The 23,398-nt window shown below is 39.9% G+C and overlaps 1 protein-coding gene across 1 annotated transcript; it reads left to right on the top strand.

Annotated features, from left to right (window-relative positions):
- The first annotated feature begins 2,735 nt into the window (after positions 1–2,735).
- Positions 2,736–6,206, top strand: LOC141488979 (folate receptor alpha-like). Its single transcript, XM_074189505.1, has 4 exons — positions 2,736–2,888; positions 4,906–5,094; positions 5,243–5,378; positions 5,777–6,206. Exons 1-4 carry the CDS (start codon positions 2,742–2,744, stop codon positions 6,055–6,057), a joined length of 753 nt encoding a protein of 250 aa, XP_074045606.1. The 5' UTR covers positions 2,736–2,741; the 3' UTR covers positions 6,058–6,206.
- Positions 6,207–23,398: the final 17,192 nt, after the last annotated feature.

Here is a 23,398-nt window from a genome sequence, read left to right as displayed (position 1 = left end):
GAAGACCCCTCAGCTGGGTAAGTCTCTGTTCATTTCCCTCATTTCATAGCTGCAGAAGGATTTGTCCAACCCTGTTCTTTAATTCCAGTGCAAAGTTGTAGAACCCCCTAGCTCCCCACCCAGATTATTAGGTGTGGTTGCAGTGATCCAGGAAGGATTTCAGGGAGCCCTTGGGGGTGAATGGGGGGTGTTTTGGTGGAACTGAGGAAAAAACTCCGGAAAGGGAGGAAGGCTTTGGGGGATGAAAGGGGGGGGGGGAACACCTGCTGGGGAAAGATCTCCAATCTATCTTTGCCTAGGAAATTTCTAGTCATAAGCCTCTCTACCCTTTTCTGCAAATCAGACCCTCCTGATAATTTGGAATGGTTTCCCTCAGGGAAATTGAAGCCTTTCTAAAGGAAGGGGGTAGGGTGGGATAAGGAGGAGGAAAAGTTAAAGTGATTTTCCCCCAGGAAGTCTGCCCCATGCTGGGGTGGGTGGGGTGAGGAACTGATTTAGTTGATTCAGATTGTATTCCCATTTTTTTTGACTGGCTGTGTGACCTTGGAGAAATCCTTTCCTCTTTCTTGAACTATAAAATTAATGGGTTGGACAAGATAATCCCTGAAGTACCTTTTAAGTTTCAATCCTATATGTTCAGTTAATGTATAATAATAATAATAAATAATAATTTACTATGAGTTTTATAAAACTATTCCTGGTCGAAGATGGATTTTTCTTAGTGAGGAAAGAATTAGGTCCTCATTTAGACTATAGCCTTGCCTTTCTGGAATTTAAAACACAAAGAATGTTACCTCCCACAGGCAAAATAGCTTTGTAGTAGGATGATTCTCTTTGATCATATTATAGAAAGCTTCCCATGCAAGTTTTTTTTTTTAGGTTTTTTTTTTTTTGCAAGGCAAATGGAGTTAAGTGGCTTGCCCAAGGCCACACCACTAGGTAATTATTAAACTCCTGAGGTCGGATTTGAACCCAGGTACTCCTAACTCCAGGGCCCGTGCTTTATCCACTGCACCACCTAGCTGCCCCCCATGCAAGTTTAAGGTTTTGTCTAACTCTTATCTATATCCGGGAATACTCCCATCCCTCTCCTCTTTTCTTTTTTTTGCAAGGCAATGGGATTAAGTAGCTTGCCCAAGGCCACACAGCTAGGTAATTATTAAGTGTCTGAGACCGGATTTGAACCCAGGTACTCCTGACTCCAAGGTCAGTGCTTTATCCACTATGCCACCTAGCCGCCCTGGTGGAATCATTTTTAAGATAATTTTAACTATAGCTTAAATGATAAATCCCAGAGAATACAACTTCATGTCAAATCCAATTTTTTTCTGTTATGTTATTTTGCCCTTTTTTTTAGGTTTTTGCAAGGCAAAGGGTTTTTTTTTTTTGAGCAGAGGAAATCTTAATCTACTCTCTCTCTCTCTCTCTCTCTCTCTCTCTCTCTCTCTCTCTCTCTCTCTCTCTCTTCCTCCCAAGCAAGAGGGATTCTGCCACCTCCTTCTCAGCACTAACCATCACTTAGACCAGAAATTTGGATCCATAGAAGACAAACCCCAGGGCTATAAATCCTCTATCCTACCTTCTAATTGCAGCTGTAGGATCCAGTGGGGAGGAATACCCAGCCATCTCTCAGAATTGAGAGGAACCTCAGAATTTTTTATGTGAAAGTTGAAAAAGTTCTAGGAATTGTGAACCCTAAAATTAAGAACCTTAAAAGGGGTGGTTAGGTGGTGCAGTGGCTAGAACACGGGCCCTGGAGTCAGGAGTATCTGAGTTCAAATCCAACCTCATACACTTACTAATTTACTTAGTTGTGTGGCCTTGGGCAAGTCATTTAACCCCATTGCCTTACAAAAACAAACAAAAAAGATTTTCCTCTTTTTTTCTGCCCTCCTGTTAGAAAGGAAGACACTAGGTCATTTGCCTTTGATAGTGTCCCAAAGAGTAGAAAGTTTTGGTCAAAGGTCAAAGATGCTACTTTCCAGAGGATTTGAGTATCTGGGTTTCCTGCCCCCACCCTTCTACTTTGCCTGTGTTTTTCTCCTCCCTTCCTCTTCTCTTCCCCTCCCCCTTTCTCCCTTTACTAATATACTTCCCTACACATTCTAGTTACCCAAGATTCTTTCTCAAATTAGGAATTTTTAACCTTGGAACTATGGACTTCAAAAACAAATGTTGATTGGTTATAACACTCTTTTTAATGTTATTGTAACTTCCGTAGTAGTAATTTACTTGATATTTCAGTACTAATATGTTTTAGAGATATTGGTCTATAAGTTTTCTTTGTTTTGTCTCCTTACATTTACGTATCAAAACTATTTGTGTCGAAGAATTTAAAACTGTTCGATCTTTTTCTGTTTTTGCTAACAGTTTAAATAACATTGGAGTTAATTATACTCTAATTTGGTAGAATTCACTTGTTAAACCACCTGGTACTGGGACCTTTTTCTATGGGAATTCATTTCTGGTTTATTCAATTTCTTGAATTATTAAAATGTTTCTTGGTTGGTAAAAAAAATCAAATGTTTTGATAACTATAAGGTATTAGATTTAAGTTTTCCTAGACTACCAGCAAGGTCTTTCCCTACCAATTTCCACCCCATCTCCCTACCCAGAATAGGAGGTACCTTTAACCATGACTTTTCCTCCTTCCCTTTCCATTCCCCTCCTTATTTCCTTCCTGGTCCTATCCTTAAGCTCCCGACTTTCTCTCTTTCCTTGGGTTCCAGATCCCAGAGACCATGATTCAACCAGGATGGGGATTGCTGTTCCTGGGCCTCATAGCTATGGCATATGGACTGCGGAAGGGTAATGATCTGCTTAATGTATGCATGGATGCTAAGCACCACAAGTTCGAGCCTAGTGCTGAAGACCAGCTTCATAACCAGGTACCAAGCAGGGAGGAAACCTCTTACTATGAAACTAATCTACATCTCAGGCAAATATTTCAACTTCTGGAAGTTTCATAGAATTCTAGAATGTCAGAACTAGAAGTGTTCAAACCATTACATTCAACAAATATTGTGATCCATGAGCTTGGCACTGGGAATAGTGGGGGAAGATTTGATATAGCTTACCATCAAATGGAGAAAAAAGAGATACAAATCAGTAAGTTAAAGGGGGAGGCAGATGAATGTAGAGCAGTTCAGAGAAAGTTCTTTGAGAAATTTGAAGAGAAAGATTTAAATTTTTTTACCTGACAACTTAAAAAAATTTCATGTAAGATAAACAAAAGAACAATTTCTCTCCACAATCCCAGCACTGGAAAAACAGCAAAACAAAAAGCCCAAAGATCTTGATATTCTTATATTGACCTTGTAGAAAAATTTCTTCTGCACCCTGAGTCCTTTAGTCCTCTAGAATTTATTTGATAGATACTAGGTGTTTGGAGTACAAAGGGGGAAAACAAGATAATTCCTACCCAAGATTTATATCGACTGGTTGGTTGTTCTTGCAAGACCAAAATGACATCACTGTTGGTTCAACTGGTCAGATCAGTCTTAAATAGATGGGGCACAAATAATCCAGGTATTCCATACCAGATGTAAAAGATAATACCAACAATTAAAGGAAACATGAAGAGGGAAAGATCAAAGAAATTCCAAGGATAGGAAGACTACTTACCAGACTGAATTTTTCAGACCAACTTGGGTCAGGGTAAGTGATTTCTAATGGTTCTGACTTTGGGAGAGGCAATGTGATAGAGAGGGTCCTGGACTAAGGCATGTATTTGCATTTTAGTTCTGATATTCTATGTGGAACCTTGTGCCAGTTTTTCACCATTTAAGGTCCCCAAGGTTGTGTGAAAAGCATTTGGTAAAGTGCTTTAAAAATGAGAATTACCTGAAAAAATAGTATAGTAGAAACTAAGTATAGAGCAACATCTCACACCCTATTGCAAGATAAGATTTGAAATGGGTACAAGATTTGGATATAAAGAGTGATTATATGCAAATTAGTAGAGTAAGGAATAGTTTATCTGTCAGATCTGTGGAGAGGAGAAGAATTTATGACCAAACAAGATAGAATAAAACCAGTGTAACCAAGATTAGAGGGAAGGCAGAAAGCTGGAAAACAATTTTCACAGTTAGTCTTACTGACAAAGGGCTCATTTCTAAAATATATAAAAGCTGAGTCAAGTTTATAATAATCCAAGTCATCCATCAATTGATAAATGGTCAAAACATGAACAGGCAGTTTTCAGATGAAGAAGACATCTGTAGTCATACGAAAAAATGTTCTAAAACATTATTGATTAGAGAAAAGCAAATTAAAACAGCTAAACTACTACTTCACGCCTATCAAATTGGCTTATATGACAGAAAAGGAAATTGATAAATATTCTAGGGGATATGAGAAACTAATATACTAATATATTGTTAGTAGAGTTATGAATTGATTCAACTATTCTAGAGAGCAATTTGGAACTATGCCCAAAGGGTAAAAATACCACTGCTAGGTCTATATAATAAAGAGATCATAAAAAAGAGAAAACGACCAATGTGTATAAGAACATTGATAGCAATTCTTGGTAGTGACAAACAATTGGAAATTGGGTGGATCACCACAATTAGGAAATGGCTGAACAAGTTGTTTTATATAATTGCCATGGAATACTATTTTATAAGAAATGATGAGCAAGTAGATTTCAGAAAATCCTGGAAAGACAAATAGGACTGATAATAAAATGTTTAACATAATTTGTAGAAGTATAGTTTACATCAGATTGTTTGCTTTCTTGGGAAGGGGGAGGGAGAAAAATTTGGAGCTATTAATTAATAAATATTAAACTATCTTTAGCTGTAATTAGAAAAAAAATACTATTAAGTGTGGAAAAAAGAGAAATGGGAATTTCTGCCCAGCTCCTTAGATCTGTGTCTTCCCTTCCCCCCTCCCCCCCTCCAGTGTAGCCCATGGAAGAAAAGAGCCTGCTGCACAGTAAACACAAGCCTTGCTGCCCATGAAGAAACCTCTTACCTGTACAACTTCAACTTTAACCATTGTGGGGTGATGACCCCAGCCTGCAGAAGGCACTTTATCCAGGACACATGTCTCTATGAATGCTCCCCCAACCTAGGACCCTGGATTCAGCCGGTAGGTAGCTTGAGGGAGAAACAAGACTTATGCCTTTATATGTGAAGCTCCCCTCCCCTCCAGCTGATAAGCAGTAAGCTCAGTCTCTACCCAGGGATATATGCCAGTGTTAAGAGTTTGAAAACTCTTGTTTCATCTTCTAAACAAGGTATCCTCGAGCTGGCGAAAGGAACGGATCTTGAATGTTCCCCTGTGCAAGGAGGACTGTAACCAGTGGTGGGAGGACTGCCGAACCTCCTATACCTGCAAAGAAAATTGGCACAAAGGCTGGAATTGGACTTCAGGTAAGTCTCAGGCTTTCCCTGAGCTATAGGGAGAGGGGGGCCAGGGTCAAAGGAGAGGATTGGAGAGGGAGCCCAGGACAAGAGAGTTGGAGACTGATTTCTTCTGCTAAATGTTGCCCCCATTCTCTTCAAATTTTTGTTTATAATGTATGACTCTGGGTGAGGGAGAAGCCTAAGAGATTTGGGGAAATGTAGTTGATATAAATACAAGATTAAGTGGTTTGGGCATGGAAAGTTGGGGTTAGAGGGAGTAGAGATGTAGGTAAGTGGAGACTTGGAGGAAGGACCAGAGGTAGGCAGAGGGCTGCTCTGGTGGTGAAGGCTGGTGGTGAAGTGGATCCAGAGTTATGGAGGAATAAACATGAGTCAGGCTGATGTTCTTCATTTCCTTTCTACAGGGATTAACGAGTGCCCAGTTAAGGCTGCCTGCCATCCTTTTACATTTTACTTCCCAACACCAGCCTCCCTATGTGAAAATGTTTGGAGTCACTCTTTTAGTGCAAGCTCTTTTGGCCGGGGCAGTGGTAAATGTATCCAGTTGTGGTTTGATCCAGCCCAGGGAAACCCCAATGAAGCTGTGGCTAAATTCTATGCTTATGGCTCTGCCCCAGGCAGCTTCAGTTGGGGGGCCAGTTTCCCCCTCTTGACTTTGACACTGCTATTGCTTCTCTGGGGTTAACCTTCATCAGGCATGACATCCTTTCTCCCCACTTTTAAGCAAGACCCATCTCTAGTCTTCTGCCTCTTCCTCTGCCTAGCAAATTCCATATCCTTTTTTAATTTTTTCCCCTCCTTTTTTATTTTAAGGAAAAATTAGCCTTGTTTTCTACCATCTCTAAAATAAAATCCTCCCTACTCCCCCCCTTCCTTTTTTTTTTTTTGGCAAGGCAATGGAGTTAAGTGACTTGCCCAAAGTTACACAGCTAGATAATTAAGTGTCTGAGATCAGATTTGAACTCAAATTCTCGATACTTCAGGTCTGGTCCTCTATCCACTGCACCTCCTTGCTACCCCTTACTCCTTACTCCTTTTGTGTAGGGATTATTTCATTAATTGTATTTGCATGCCTGGTACATGTTCATCTATGTATAAATTGGTGCTCAATAAATATTTATAAATCTAAAACAATCCTTTCCCTTATCCTTTCCAGTCTTTTTCTTTCATGCAACAGAAATTTTCCTTTAGCACTCTGTTGGTCAGTTATTTCAGTTGTGTCTGACTCTTATGACACATTTGGAGTTTTCTTAGCAAAAATAAATGGTTCAGGGTGGCTAGGTGGTGTAGTGGATAAAGCACCGGCCTTGGAGTCAGGAATACCTGGGTTCAAATCCGGTCTCAGACACTTAATCATTACCTAGCTGTGTGGCCATGGGCAAGGCACTTAACCCCATTTGCCTTGTAAAAATCTGAAAAAAAATGGTTCACTATTTCCTTCTTCAGCTCATTTTACAGTTGAGGAAGCTGAGGCTAGCAGGGTTAAGTGATCAGGCTCACAGCCAATTTGAAGCCAGAATTGAACTAAGGTATTCCAAACTCCAGGCCTGATTCGGTGAGCCACCAAATTGCCAATTTAGCATTCAACTCTAGCCTGTTTTTTCCTGAAGTTCTAACCAAGGAAGGTCTGGATGATCCTTTTGCAACTTTGCAACTTACCCCTTGGGCAGTGGGGTTTATTCAATGATCATCAACTCTGCTCATCAGGCAAATAACACAGAATAAAGAAATAGAAGTGAGAATAAAAGGATCTTCTCAGCTACCCTCTACCTCCAATAAGCAAATTGTCACTGTTGGCGGTGAGGCAAGTTAGGGTTTGCTAAGGTGACCTTAAAGTGATCTCAGCTCCTGTTTTTATGCATTCTGGGTCCCTAGAAAATTATATAGTATGATGATGATGTTTGTCCTTAGTTCTCAAGAAGAACACTATATCAGCTGACAAGTGTGTGACTTGGATTTAAGTGAGGGGGTTACTGAGCTAAGTCATCAGCCTTACTTTATCTTCTGGAGCCATGTGAGTCTTGTAGATAGATATGAATCAAGAAGACTGGAGATAGCTCAGAATGCAGAACAAGCAAGGTTAAATAACTTTCCCAAGGTCATACAACTAGTAAACACTACTGAAGGAAGAGGCACATTTTATAAACAATGGCATGAGGGGAGAGTACAATGGATTTGGTCACAGGATTCTCCTTCAGTAAAAAGAAGATTGGCTTCTTTGGGAAAGATGCAAGTAGAAGTGGAGATCAGTTGTACACTCTCTAGCAATCCCTTAATCCAGAGAAGTCTGACCCTCCTGAATACCTGCTGAACCAGATTAAAATATAATTAGAAGGGCAGCTAGGTGGAGCAGTGGATGGGGCACCTTGAATCAGGAGGACCTGAGTTCAAATTTGACCCCAGACACTCAATTACCTAGCTGTGTGACCTTGGGCAAGTCACTTAACCCCATTTCCTTGCAAAAACCAAAAAAAAAAAATAGAAAATATTTGTTAAAAATTATAATTAAACATTAGACTTTAAAACAATATGTGCTCTGCAGGGATCCTTATATATGGGTTAGGAGCCCGGTTTTATTTCGGATTGACAGTACTGCCCTATTCCACCTTTGTTTAAATCACATAATGGTATCTTCCCACTTTTGTTCCTGTCACTTCAGGGATGATCTAAGTAACAAGTTCAATAAATCTAGAATAAGTAAAAAGGATTCTGGAACCTAGAAAAGAAGAGAGACTTTTCTGAGTCAGCATTCAGATTAGAGTATTTTAGAGCTGAATGATACTTTTCTTTCTTGCTCAACACTTGTGACTTCATTGCTATTGGGAATTACCTGTTGAGTTAAGCTCCCTTTAGCAGCTCTACAATTATAATTTGTAGGGACAAGTGATAAGTGACTTGTTCACTTGAGTTTCATAGCAAGTAGGAACTATATATACACCAACTGTCAACTCTGAAAAATAAAAGAAAACCAGGAGCTCACAGAGCATAAAGTTTTCACTTTATTCTGTTGGAGGAGGGACTCTCATGCCCATGATTGCTATAGGATTATAGAGTCATCCATAGATAGATAGATACAGTTTTGACTAGACAAAGAATCAAGTAGTGAAGTTTATATCAGTGAGGGGTAACAGTGTCAATGAAACAAGTTTGTGTATTGAAAAAAATATATTTATAGCAGGGCTTCATGACAGGACTGCCTGCAGAGGCTTTTTTTGAGCTCAGGGACCATCTGAGGTTGGCTTGAGCCAATTCTGTGATTTAGCTGCAGCAGAGTTCATTTTAAGGGTGAGCACAAAGGATTGTTCTTCGAAGCTCAGGGCACAGCTTGCTTGTTGGACCTTATTTCTGAAAAAACAGGGTGTCTCCTAGCAGTAAAAAGAGAGGGTTGTTCTTGGCATGGCATGCCATACATTTCTCCTTTTAGCCAAAGGGAAGAGGATCTAAAAGAACCTCGCCTACTCTGCTCAAGAAAGGAGAGGTAGGTATAAGCTATCAAAAGTGGATGTTTTTTAACAGGGGAATTTTAAGTCACTTTCTATAGAAATCTATTTCATAAATTCTATTTATCAAATTAGGGAATAGAGAGGAATGGTCCAGGTCTAACCAAATTAGCTCCTGGTAATTCAGGCAATTAGAATTTGAGAAGAGTGCTTGGAGAAGATGCCCTTACTATAAAACAAAACGGCTCAACTAAACCCATCAGAAGCCCCTCCCGGTATAACTAATATGGTCTTCTAAGACTCTCCTGATGGAATGTATCCTGTCTCATCCCTAAGGCTTCTTGGATCTGCACCTCTTATTCCTTCCCTTCCTTATATGGGGGACTCTTTGGACAAGCAAAGGCAATGTTCCAGATCAAACCTCATGATGGACACTGCTATTTTAATTGGGGGACCCACCTATCTGAGAGGGGTCTGGCCCTTGGGCTTGACCCCTTCACTCTAGTTTAGTCTGGTAATTTTTGTTCTTGATTAGGGCAAATTTCTTTCCATTGTATCAAATTCAACCTGGACCTCTCATTTGGGAGAAATCCATCTTTTACAAAGCCAAGATGACACAAGAAGCCAGTTGGACCAGGATGAGTTAGAAGTTGAACAAATCTTAAAATTTGTTAGCCCCTCTATCTTAGCAATGATAGAAGCTAGATAAAAAATAATCACATTTTTATCCCAGGAATCAAACAGGGTGTCTTTTGGAAAGCTCCCAATAGGGCAAAGAGAGTAAGTTGATAAATAGGTTTTTTTTAACAAGACAATGGGGTTAAGTGACTTGCCCAAGGTCACACAACTAGGTAATTATGAAGTGTCTGACTGAATTTGAACTCGGGTCCCCCTGACTCCAGGGTTGGTCCTCTATCCACTGCACCGCCTAGCTGCCCCTAACTAATAGGTTTTATCTAGCAGAAACATTGCAACAAGCAGAAAAAAAAGGGGGGGAAGCCAAGAATGTAGAGGGAGAAAATGCCAAAACATGTAAAAATCTAGGCCTTGGACATTAGATATATAACAAAAAGAGGAAAAAATTCTGTCCCTTGTCCAGAATCCTGGACATACTTGACCAGCTTTGAGGTCCCCAGAAAGTTCTGCCATCCGGTTTTCTTCAGATGATCCAGAAGACCACAGTCACAAATTTGGCAGCTGTGGGGGTTGGCACAAGGACCGGGTAGGCATCCCTAGATTGAGGGGGTGGTACAATTTCCTGAATTCAGAAAAGACGATCTAATGACTGATCTGTAAGGGTCCAGTTTTCAGATAAGACATATGAGTTGTTTGAGATGTACAATTGCAAGAAAACTTACATCAGTCTTTGGATCTGAATTCCTTGTCAGCATAACCTAGATTCTTAGGTTAGACTTAAGATACAGATCAAACTACTTGGAGGGCCCACAATGGACTAGTTCTACCTCACTGCCTGGTTCTTTGTCTAGTCACAAATGCATCAGGAATTCATCTCAATGCCTTGGGTCTCCTCAGTCCTAAAGACATTGACACTCATGTCTAGTTTCCCACTCTCATCTGAAGAAAGCAAACTTTGTGTTTATAACCTTTTGGGAACATTTTGGTATCATTTTATTTTTCCGAAATGACACTTCACATGAAACTTTTGCTCTAACTTCTGTAGCTTTTTGGTCAGAGTTGACAGTTGGTGTAATTTCTCTGTGGCTCTTGTTTCTTTTATTTTTCAGAGTTAACAATTGGTGTACAACCTTTATGAGATCTTTGGTATTTTCAGAGGTAACTGGTAATTTATTTTCAGAGTTTTAACAGTTTTATGATCTTGTTATTTACCACATTAGAAATGAAAACAAACATTTTAAAAATGTTTACTAATTTAGTTATCACATTCATTATATTTTAATACAAGTCACATTTTAATGAAAAATGTTTTCCAGAAAGTGAGAAGTCATTGTTTTTCATATTTTTGCAAATCTCTTCGAAGATCTGACTTAATAGGAGGCAACTGAATTTTCATCAATTTTTTGAAGGATGTGAAGAACAATTGATGTTACCCAGACAATGTAGTTGTGAAAGGGAGGAGGGTTTTAGTAGCAGTATCTGAATATTGTAAAAATAATTCTGGCCCAAGGATTCCTCTAAATTGTCTTAGAGTATTCTAACCATACTTGGTAAAACACTGATTTAGTCCAATGTCAGGAAACTAAGGGGAAGCAAGTCATACAAACTGAAGTGAGTGTTTAGGGTTCGAATCTAGGAAACCAGGTTTCCTGCCTTTCCAAGTATCCCTGGTTCCTAAATCCTGCCTATTTTGAGGACTGATGCTCCTGATGCTCAGCTTCCTAATTTCCAAGTGAAAATGCTTTGAAAATAATAAAGTGGTTGTGGTTGTGGTGGTGGGTGGAGGCTTTAAGTTTAAATGTAGAACAGATTTTAATAAATTCTGCTTCTTTTTTGTCCCCTAGTCTAGGACCCACAAAGGTATGGGATGGGGGTGGAGTGGAGGAAGGGCCGGGATGGCTGAATGATTCTCTCTGGCTTTTCTCCAACTCTAGAAGAGGTCCTGGGGGTCGGGCCAGGAAGTTTCCGCCCCATAGATGGGCCCGGATCCGCCCAGAACTTCTCTGGCCCAGACTCTGGGATCCAGAAAGTAGACTTGAATGGCTCGGGGGGTGGGGCGGGGGGGGTCGGGACAAAGGCGGCGAAGATGGAGAGGCAGGATGGGGAGGGGTAAAGCAAGGAGGAGGGAGACCCGAGGGGATGGAGGGAGCTCGGGAAGCCGGGACGAGGCGGGGAAGACGAAGGAGAGGGCTGAGCAGAGATGGGGGAGGCGGCGGGGCTGGCACGGGCAGGGCAGGCGGAGGAGCGGCCGGGAGAAGCCGCTTTCCCCAGGCCGAGTCTCCCAGGAGGCGGGGAGAGGCAGAGCAGGGCGCGGGGCGGGGGGCTGCGGGGCCGAGCCCGGCCGGAGGAGGGCCGGCGTCCGGCCCAAGGCGACCCGGCCCGGGGAAGAGGGGCCCGAGGGGCTCCCCAGGTGGGCGCCCCCCGAGCCCGGGCGGGCCCTCCGAGGGAGGCGTTGCCCTTCGGCGCATCTGCCGGGCGGGGGCCCCTTTCCCAGGCCCGGGAGAGGCCTCGGGGGCTCCGGGGAGGGGAGCCCGAGAGGAAGCTGCCCCGGGGCTTCTGGGGGGCCGGAGTTGGGGCGTTGGGGCTCCTGGGCGGGGGCCCTGCTAGGAGGCTCTGGGAAGTGTGCGCAAAGTCCAGAACACGGGCTGGGAATTCCTCGCGGTGTTTTCGGGGTTTGGGTTGTTGAAACAAAAATTCGGAGGTTTCGGAGCCGAGGCACAGAGGTGGGGAGCGTGGATTTGGGGGCGAACTTCGGAGATGCGTCTGAGGGTGATTCATGGGAACTTTGGGGAACTTGAGAAGGTGATCGCGAGGACTGCAGTGTGCGTATGTGAACCCCGGGGCTGTGTTTTGGGGGCCCATTGGGCAGAATTTGGGGATCCTGGGGCGCCTCTGTTGAGTATTGATGATCCCCGAGATGTTTTGGGGGACTCTGACCTGTAGAGCGTCTCCTGGGTTAATAATGTTCAGCGAAGCCGGGAGAGCCGGATTCACTGTGAGGAGGGCTGAGAGTATTGGTGGGGAGCCCCGGGGGGGCCCTCTGGCCTCGGGGGCGGGGCCCCGCCGCCCCTCCCTCCCTCCCCTCCGCCTCTGAACACACTTCTTTCTCTCCCAAGTTGCAGACTGGAGCCGCGGAGAGGAAGGCGGCGAGCGGAGCCCGCGGGGCCCGGCCCGGCCCGGCCCGCCCGGACGCGGCTTTAGCGCGGGCTCAGAAACCATCCTGAAACCAACTTTGAGAGCTCAGGTTTATTGGCACTAAAGCACTGGAACGGGCCTGCCATGGGGCAACCCAGGGGGTCACTAACTTGTTGCTTTACGGCGCACAATGTGACAGGAACGGTGCTTTGGACCACGCGAGATCCGCTGCCTTACTGGCCTCGAGCTTTCTAATAGTAAAGGGCAACAGTGACAGGCAAATTAGCGCGCGTAGCTCCATTTTACCTTTCATCCACCATTTTGTGAAATCAGATTTCAACTCCAGGTAAGTAAGTATCCAGAGGATTCCCTTTGCCCAGTCGCTTCGTTTAGGGGAGATCACAACGACAAGCCAAATATCTCTACAGTCCTTCAGATTCGGAAACCGAGCTTTGGGGTCTGTGGCTGTTGAGAGCCCTGGTCCCAGTTTGTATTACAATTGCCTACGATGTTTAATAAATTGTTGCCTGGCGGTAATTACTCAGATTCTTTTTTATTTCCACCATAACAGTACCAAGTAAAGTTAAATGTAAATACTTCCGTGTCTCTGTGTGTGTGTGTGTGTGTGTGTGTGTGTGTGTGTGTGTGTGTGTGTGTGTATAAAATGTTTGGATAATATTTGAAAAATGTAAAGCCGTGGTCATGTAAATAAAGATGTATTGACAGAAAAAAAATCTTTAAAATTTTTTAATCAAACATCCTCCATTTATCTTCTTTTTGTAGTCCTTTTGTATTTATGTTTGGATTTGCTTGGAAAAACTTTGGATATCTTGGCCAAGCCTTCTTTAAACTGGTTCTCTGCTTTATGGGGAAATTCTGTTTATAATTATCCATCATTCTCCATTGTAAGATTTTCCAAAAATGTTTATATTTTAGCCCAATTTTGTCTTTTGGTATGTGTATTGCTCCATTTGAAAAGAGGATAAGATATTTGTTGATTAAGGTCCTTCCTGAGCTTTTTTTGTTTCCTTTTAGCAATTAATTTTCATTGACTAAATTTTTGGATTAAATTATTATAGTAGTTATTTATTACCCATTTTCCAACTTTTGATTTTTCAATTATGCATATAAATAATTCCATTATCTATTCAAATAAGTTGTTTCAATTGCCTGCCTTATATTTTGCTCATTCTTATTTTCATTCCTAGAACAAGGCTGGCCATATTTTCTCCTCAGCATTCTAGGGGTACCCTTGAGCAGTTTGAGAAGTCTCTTTAGTTCCATCAGCTTGAGCAACCATTGTGATGTAGTTCCCTACTGTCAGCCATCAGTGCCCCAAGTTATTTTAATCATTTAACAGCAATTAACTTTTGCAAAAATATATTACTGTAAATATGGAGCAAAAACAGAACAAATTTTTATCCCCCAATACTTTCTTATATCACTTCATTCCTTGGGGAAAGTAGACTAAAATTTCTACAAAGCATTTGTAACTGTACCACGGACAGGGAGTGAATGAGTCCTCTGCTACTGCTGGCATGGATCAGGCAAGTTGCTTAGTTCTTTGCTTCTCCTTTCTTCTAGAAAATCCTGATTTAGACTCTACTCCTGGACTTCTGGAGGCTTTCTCTTGATTTTTTGAATCTCACAAATTTTTTTTTTTTTGCAAGGCAATGGGGTTAAGTGATTTGCCCAAGGTCACACAGCCAGGTAATTATTAAATAAAATTATTAAATGTCTGAGGCAAGATTTTAACTCAGGGCCTCCTGACTCTAGGGGGCCCACACTCCATCCACTGTGCCACCTAGCCACCCCCCCCCCAAGATTCTGTATAGTCATTTCTATTCTTCATCTAAAACAAGAAAGAACAAATTCAAAGATGCAAAAAACGAAGGCTTCTCTATTCATGGGCCACGTGCTGACTTCAGTTGAGTAGACCTCTCATTTTTTATCATCTTTTACCTGAATAGCAAGTAGGCAAGGAAGAAGTAAGAACCAAGCAAGGGTCAGACTCTTGCTGACAAATGCCATGTTTTTCTTTGCAACCAATAAAAATGTTTCCTCTTCACCACGAATCTAATGAACCAAAACTAGTTACAGAATGTCTGCTCATGCTCTAGTCAGGATTGGACTTTCATTAGCAGAACACATTGCACATGCATCCATTACATATATATAACAAATCCCATATTTTAATATTTTGAGGCATATTCCATTTCCTTTTCTGGACTAAATTGAACTGACGGAGTGAGAGATTAACACAAAATCCACTTCAGAGTCAAATACTTGTTGGCAGCCACCATCTTGGAGGCAGGAATTTAGGTGTTTGTGGGTTCTTGTGCCCTCTCATGGCAACAAAAAATACTACATCTTATTAATAAAATTATTGTTCCTTCAGAGTTGGGCCAGAAAGTAACTAAAGAGGTCAAGGCTAGTAGTCAAGTTGTGTACCACTTGCTGGTTTACAGAAATATTCTGTTTTTTAGTAGTTAATTAGTATAGAGACATCCTATCTCCTTCTATACTTAAGGAAATCAGGAATGAGCCACAATAACAATGTCATTAAAATGGTTATAAAGATAGTTTATATTTAAACTATAAGGCAAGAATATTTTTGAAATGTAAAAATTGAGAATTCAATTATTTTAAATTAAAATTTTATTTTGTAAATATAACCATTGCAGCCAAGAATAGAAGGTAAAGAGAAAATTGGGGGAAATTTCATAGACAATCCTTCAACTAGAATACAACTGTGTTGTAATACTGCTGTGATAAAAGAAATGATGAATTTAGAAAACTATGGAAAGACTTGGATCTATGAAAGAAAATCCTTGGTACTTTCAGAGGAAAAAAGACAAATAAAAAGATGCATAGTTCAGTCATATACATACATATACATACATATATATGTGTGTCTGTGTCTAGCCCTCTCTGGAGGGAGGGAGTAGGGAGTAAAAATATTAAGCAAAAAGTGCACAGCAGAGAACAAAAGAAATCCTAGAAGGAAGCAACAAAAAGCTGAGCAGCTTTGAAAACAATGTGCAGAATGTAGGTTTTTTAAAAATGAAAACTTGCAGGGTGGCTAGGTGGCATAGTGGATAAAGCACTGGCCTTGGAGTCAGGAGTACCTGGGTTCAAATCTGGTCTCAGACACTTAATAATTACCTAGCTGTGTGGACTTGGGCAAGCCACTTAAGCCCATTTGCCTTGCAAAAACCTAAAACCCAATAAAATGAAAACTTGTTGTTTTATACTGAATCATCTTGCTCTGCTGTGTACATGGACATATTCTTTTTTCTTTTCTCATTTTGCTTTTAAGTTAAAATTTTAAAATTATGCACAAAAAATAATATCCAGCAGTACAACTACTAGGTCTGTATCCCAAAGAGATCAAAGAAAAAGAAAATTGACCCATCTGTATCAAAATATTTCATAGCAGTTCTTTTTGTTATGGCAAAGAATTAGAAAATGAGGGACTGGTCATCATTTGGGGAATGGTGAACAAGTTGTGGTTTATTATTTTTGGTAGAATACTGTTGTAGTATAAAATGATGAGAAGAATGGTTTCAGAAAAAACCTGAGAAGATTTATGTGAACTGATGCAAAATAAAGTAAGCAGAGTCTGGAGAACATCGCACTCAGTAACAGCAATATTTTTGAAATGATCAATTGTGAAAGACTTGACTACTGTTATCCAGACAATAATCCAATTCAGAAGGACTCATAATAAAAAATGCTATCCACCACCAGAGACAGAACTGATGAACTTTGATTTAAGTATATTTTTTCACTTTATTTTTCTTGCTTTTTAAAATTAATTAATGTTTGGCAATGAGGTTCATGTGGAAATGCAGCACCTTGGTGGTACAATGGATAGAGTGCCAGGCCTGGAATCAGAAAGACTTAAGTTTTAATCTGGCCTCAAATACATACTGGTTGTGTGATCCTGGGGAAGTCACTTAATTCTGTTTGGCTCACCTGTAAAATGAGCTAGAGAACGACATGGCAAATCACACCAGGAAACCTTCAGATGAGATCACAGAGTCAGACATGACTGAAACAATATCAAATATTGGCATATGTTTTGCATGATTTCACATGTAAAATTGATATCATCTCACTTCCCTTTTCAAGTGACAGGAAGAAAATTTAGACCTTAAAATTCATTAAAGAAGGAATGTTGGGCGGCTAGGTGGCGTAGTGGATAAAGCACCGGCCCTGGAGTCAGGAGTACCTGGGTTCAAATCTGGACTTAGACACTTAATAATTACCTAGCTGTGTGGCCTTGGGCAAGCCACTTAACCCCATTTGCCTTGCAAAAACCTTAAAAAAAAAAAAAAAAGGAATGTTAAAGTTAAATAAATAAATCATAATTTTTAAAATAGAAAATAACCAGTGGATTCATGAAAAGGATTCTTTATGATAACCAGGAAGACTTTCTTAAGTGACATTTCATAGTCAATGGTATTTTTTACCATTACATAATTTACCAAAGAATATTGTATATTGTATACTCTGTCATTAAAATGACCAAGTTTAGCCCCAAAGAAGAACTGAGAAAATGTACCTCCTTCACTTCTCTGCAAGGATTGAGAACTAGGAATGTGGAATATATTACATATACTGTCAGACATGGTCTGACCATTTATATATTGGTTGGTTTTACTGAACTTCTTTCTATTTCTTTTTATTCTTTATTACAGGCATTTAACTAGATAAATTTACTTATTTCTTCAGATTAGGAAAGTGAGATCACAGAGGTAATGTGAGAGTGAATTTCACACAGACGGTTTTTAGAATAACTTGGATACAAGAGCCCCCTTAAATCCAGAACTTATTCTGATTTCTCAAATTGCCTTCTATTCAAGTTAAAGTAGAGTTTTGCTGGCCTCACTAAAAACATGTGATCTCAGGGGTTTTTCCCTTGGTTCTTTCTTTGGTCCTATTTGTGGTACCCTGTCCCTCATGGTCTTGTGCTTCTTTTTTTCCTAGGTTACTGCTTCAGGATCTAGTCTTTTTTTTAATTGACCTGAGTCTAATAAGATGTAATTCAGGAGTGAGAAATGTAAAATTTCACATTTCATTATACAAAAGATCAATTTTAAATATATATGGTTAACCATAAGTTGTTTCGAAAATAAACAGATCAGACTGCTTTGATGAACTATCAACTCAACATTAAGTCTACAGTGTGATCTAGTTTTCAAAAAAGTTAACCCTACCTTGGGTTGCATTAAGAGATATAGATTTTTTTGGAATAAGGAGATAATAGACTAAATGCACTCTACTCTTTTTTTTTCAGGTTATCAAATTTATCATATAGTTTGGCAAAATAGCTCTGAAATCATTTTTTAATATCCTCATTGGTGGTTAGTTCATCCTATTCTTTTTTTAGTTAATATCTTTTTTATTTTTATTTTTTTATACATATTCACATGTATATTTTGTTACAAAATATCCTAATACCCCCTTCCCACCACCTCCCCTCAGCAGTGAACACTCAGGTTAGTATTGTATATATACATATTTTTGGTAAACATGTTTGCAGATTAGTCATTTTAGGTATGAGGAATTAGGATTAAAGGAAAGAGATTCATAAAAGATGATTTTAATAAAGTGTTCATTAGGTTTGTTGTTGTTTTTGTTTTTCTTCTTCTGAATTGGGATAACATTGCCCATAACCAGTCTAAAACAGGTTGTCCCAGCTCTTTGAACTACTGAGAGCAGCTGCTTCCATCAAGGTTGATTGTCTCACAATGTTGTCGTTAATGTGTACATTGTTTTCTTTGCTCCCTTTGCTCAGCATCAGATCCTGTAAGTCATTCCATGCCTCTAGAGTCCAACCATAATATCCAAGGTTACTTAGCAGGGAAGTATAAAAGCATGAAGAGATGACTGGAAACATCATCAAAATGATGTGGCAAGAAAGAAGACTAGACAGAGCTAGAAAAAATAATATTCCATAATATTCGTGTACCATAACTTGTTGCGTTTTTTTGGGTTTGTTTTTTTTTTTAGATTTTTCAAGGCAATGGGGTTAAGTGGCTTGCCCAAGGCCACACGGCTAGGTAATTATTAAGTGTCTGAGGTCAGATTTGAACACAGGTACTCCTGACTCCAAGGCCGGTACTCTATCCACTTTACCACCTAGCCGCCCTTTACCATAACTTGTTTAACTATTCCCTAATTGATCAGCATCCCCTCAGTTTTTCTAATTCTTTACCTCTACATGTGGGCCTTTCCCCAATTTTTATGATTTTTTTCTGGATATAGGCCTAAAATTGGAATTGCTGGGTCAAAGGGAATGAACATTTTTATTGCTTTTTGAGCATAGTTCCATATTGCTCTCCAACCTCTCATTTTCCCTTTTTCTTATGTTGACCAATCTGATAGGTTTGAGGTGATACCTCATTGTTGTTTTAATTTGCATTTCTCTAATCAATAATGATTCAAAACATTTTTTCATAGGATTATATATGGCTTTAATTCCTTTATTTGGAAACTGTCATATCCTTTGACCATTTATAAATTGGGGAATGACATGTAATCTTATAAATTTGATGCAATTCTTTATATATTTTAGAAATGAGGCCTTTTTCAGAACTCCTAGCTGTGAAGAAAGCTGGAAACAATCTTCTTTAAAGTCAGAAAAGAGCCTCGGTAGGCATTTAGCCCAACATCCCAGGGCAAAGAATGCCATGTGCATCCTCCCTGGCAGTGAGGGGTCATCCAACATCTGCATGGGCACCTCTAGTAAAACTAGGAGTTCATTTCCTTCTGAAGCGATTCATTCATGAGCTGGCTCTGATTGGTATAAAGATCATTATACAATCATCACTTGTCATTAAATTTGTTATTTGTTTTAAAATTATAATTCTTATATTATTGATTGTTACAAAATTCTTTTTATTGTTGAAACTAAATCTGAGGGGCTAAGTAGCACTAGTCTGCTTCTTCTGTGCTCTTAATATAGCAGGACTAAAATAGTTAAACCTCTTAAAGAGCCACTTGGACTACCCTCCTTTACTTTGTACATAAAGAAAATGAGGTTGGGAAAGGAGGCTATTTGCCTAAGTTCACAGTCTCAAAGAATCACAGAACCTCAGAACTGCTTGCTTATTTCAAATAATAAAATTGGTTGGACATTTCCAATAATAAATTTCTCTATTCTGTGAGGCAGGCCATCCTGGAACCACTTGGCTAATCCAAGTCTTCCTCATCTTGAATCCATAGAAGATCTAAGCGTAGAACTTGAGCTCTTGTCCCTCTGTCCAGTTTGTCTACACTCTCATCACCATGCATGGTTTATATTACTTTTGAGTTCCTTTCTAGTTTCTCATAATGTGTATTGACTGATTGTCAGGGAAAGTCAGATTTGGGATGAAGGGAGGTGTAGATGGAAGAAAGTGAATGGGACAATCAGGGAGAGGGGAAGATCGGCCATAGATAGATTGTATCTTTGTTTTCTGGGGTTTGACTTTTCCTTGTTTTTTTCTCTCTCTTTGCCCAGTATTGTAGAAGCCAGAGGCTTGGGTGAGACCAGGGATAAGCTTTCTCAAAAATTTGTAAATAACTTATGAGCCTACAGGCTTCACCAGCAGCTGGAAAGTGGCTTATCCTTTCCCCTTCCCCCAAATATGCTTGCCTTTCCTACTCTATTCACTTTTGTCTCAATCTTGCCCTAACCAAAGTAAGACTGGGCTGTAACTTAATTTTTAGAACTCTTAGCTCAATCTTTAGAATTTTTCCCTTTGCTAAATACTAAGATCCACGGACTTACAGAATAATACAACTAGAAGGAACCTTAGAGAGTGTTTCTATGTCCTCCTTTTATACTTGGTGAACCTCTGACACTTAAACAAACCAAATGTGCAGGAATCTCCAGAGGGCAGCTACATTTCCCCTTAAGGGTCCTAAGTATACCCATGAAGGGCTGGAAGTATTTTCTAATGCTAATGGCTCAAGTCCCCACTCTAGTATGTCCCCTTCAATATTAATGAGTAGTGGCAGGTAATATATATTTTAAGGTTTTTGCAAGGCAAATGGGCTTAAGTGGCTTGCCCAAGGCCACACAGCTAGGTAATTATTGAGTGTCTGAGACTGGATTTGAACCCAGGTACTCCTGACTCCAGGGCTGGTGCTTTATCCACTATGCCATCTAGCTGCCCTGGTAATATATTTTCAATAGCATTGATAACATCACTCTACTCTCAATTTAATCACTTAACAAACTGTCCAGATTTCTAATAGCAATTAAGTTTAGATGAAAACCTCCCAACATATATCCACATAAATTCCCAGTAGATAGATGAATTAGATATAACATCATAACTATGTATATCCCCCCAGGGATCTATCCTGAGCATTCTTTTTTTTCTCTCTACATAAGGTTTTGATGGTGATCTCATGAACTCCCATGGATTTAATTATCTCTATGCAGATCATTCTCAGATCTGTTTTTCAAGTCTCTCTCTCTCTCTCTCTTGACCTTTAGCCTTGTATTCCAGTTGCCTCCTGGAAAATGTATGTCTTAAAGACATCTTAAATTCAAAACTAAATTATCTTTCCTCCCAAATTTTCCTTCTTTCTAATTTCCTATAACTGTTGAGGGTACTATCATTCTCTCAGTCAGTTAAGATCATAACCTTGTATCCTCACTCCTGCTTAGCTCCAATCAGTTCTCAACACCCATGATTTCTAATTTCATAAATTTCTCATAAATGTCCCTCTCTTTCATATTTTTTTTTAGGATTTTGCAGGGCAAATGGGGTTAAGTGGCTTGCCCAAGGCCACACAGCTAGGTAATTATTAAATGTCTGAGGCCGGATTTGAACTCAGGTACTCCTGATTCCAGGGCAGGTGCTCTATCCACTGTGCCACCTAGCTGCCCCACCTATCTCTTTCATAATGCCACAAAGCTGATTTAGGCTCTTATCACTTCAAGTCTGGAATATTCCAATAGCTTGTTGATAGGCTACCTTGTTTTATCTTCTCCATAGTGATCTTCCTAAAATGCCAGTCTGACCATGACACCTTCCTATTCAATAAACTCCATTGGTTTTCTATCATCTTCAGCTTTGAAAATAAGATGTTTGTCTTTTAAATCTCTTCATAACCTAGCCTCCTCCTACCTTTCTAGTTCTTTTAGACCTTACTTATTTTAGACCCGAAACAAGACAATCTATCTTTTTGTATTATGCCATACAATAAAAAGAACCTTTCTCACAGCTTCCTCCTGAACCCTGGCTGCTATATGAATCAACCTTCCAATGTCATTCCCTATGTTGAACTACTTTCCTTTTCCTCATCAAGTTAATACCTCTTCCCTTTCCAAAGGCCAAATCTAGCTCCACCTCTTCAAATATTTACTGAATAGTTCTCCCCTCTCTGATAATCCCTTTGCTGGGCAACACTAGGCAGGAGGGAGTTGAGAAAAGGTTCCTATCTCTGGAAATTGATATTTGACTAGAGATAGGAAACCCTGGCATTTAGAATAATAACAACACCAGGTTATATGTATGCAGGACCAAGGAGGAATTCAGACTGTAAGACTCTTTAAAGTTGTGAAGAGAGTTGTGAAAGAAAGATGGATTGGAAAGACTTTGTAGAGAAAGTGGCACTTGAGATGAGTCTAAAGGACCAGTAGAATTTTTTTTTTTTAGGTTTTTGCAAGGCAAATGGGGTTAAGTGGCTTGCCCAAGGCCACACAGCTAGGTAATTATTAAGTGTTTGAGACTGGATTTGAACCCAGGTATGCCTGACTCCTGGCTGGTGCTTTATCCACTGTGCACCTAGCTGCCCCGACCAGTAGAATTTCAATAGGAAAAGATGAAAAAAATAGTCAGTAAATATTTCTGAAAGGGAGAGTAGTTTAAATCACAAAAGGGAATTTTCTTGCTGTTGAAGAATGAAGGTAAGGGATACAGTCCATTTGGAGTAGGGAAATATATTAGAGGATTGAGACCAAACCATGGAGACCTCAAAACAGTAGTCTGGTGTGTTGTCTTGCAATGGCCTATTTCTTCCCTATCAAGTGTCAGATACTGCAATGATTTTCCATTTGCCTAGAGCCCTAGTTCCTAAAAGAACAGTGCTTTTAGCTCTGTAGGACCTTGAATATTTGCATTGTGTTTTACATAAAATTTCCACAATGTGGCTCCAGCTGAGACCTTTTCTCTCAAATAGATGGGGAATATATCAAGAAGAAGCCACCACAGCCAAAATTTGACTTTTAATCTACAAAGGAGCCTGATCAAAGACAAGTCAAGTTTCTGGTGGTTCCTTCCGATAGGGAAGCCAAGTTTGACAGAGTGACAAAGCCACTGGTGATAGGGAAAAAGAAGAGAGACCTCTTTAGACAGGCTGAGTGACCTAGAGTGGGAAAAGAGACAGAAAAATGTACACTCATTCAATTCAATTCCATAAGCATTTATTATTCATTCAGTCACTCATTTAATTAATCAATGACTCTCTTATTCTATCACTCATCAAATCACTTTTTTCATTCATTTATTCATATTATTTGTCTACCCATTATTTCAGTCATCTCCTATTTCCACAGATCTGGGATCTCATCAACCTGAGTATATATATATATGTATCAGAGCCTATTTTTGACTCCTTATCATATGTAGTCTTAGTCTCCCTCCTCCCACCATGTCTTTCCATAAATGTTTCCCCCAAAAAAACATCTATTCTCTGTAGTGGAGCACTTCCTTTGGGTTTTTAGTGGTTGGCAGTGTTGCCTTGAGTTATCCATCTTTTACTATTGCTGCATAGTAAATCCACTTTCTTTTCCAGACACACAAGTCATTC

The sequence above is a fragment of the Macrotis lagotis genome, chromosome 1 (assembly GCF_037893015.1).
Source record: "Macrotis lagotis isolate mMagLag1 chromosome 1, bilby.v1.9.chrom.fasta, whole genome shotgun sequence".
In the NCBI taxonomy this organism is placed as follows: domain Eukaryota; kingdom Metazoa; phylum Chordata; class Mammalia; order Peramelemorphia; family Peramelidae; genus Macrotis; species Macrotis lagotis.
This window is presented reverse-complemented; position numbering and strand designations above follow the sequence as displayed.

Excerpts from the sequence above, each read along its gene's own strand:
- LOC141488979 (XM_074189505.1), top strand. The coding sequence starts at position 2,742 with ATGATTCAACCAGGATGGGGATTGCTGTTCCTGGGCCTCATAGCTATG. Across the intron at positions 2,889-4,905 it reads AAGACCAGCTTCATAACCAG|TGTAGCCCATGGAAGAAAAG; the intron begins GTACCAAGCAGG and ends CCCCCCCTCCAG. Across the intron at positions 5,095-5,242 it reads TAGGACCCTGGATTCAGCCG|GTATCCTCGAGCTGGCGAAA; the intron begins GTAGGTAGCTTG and ends CTTCTAAACAAG.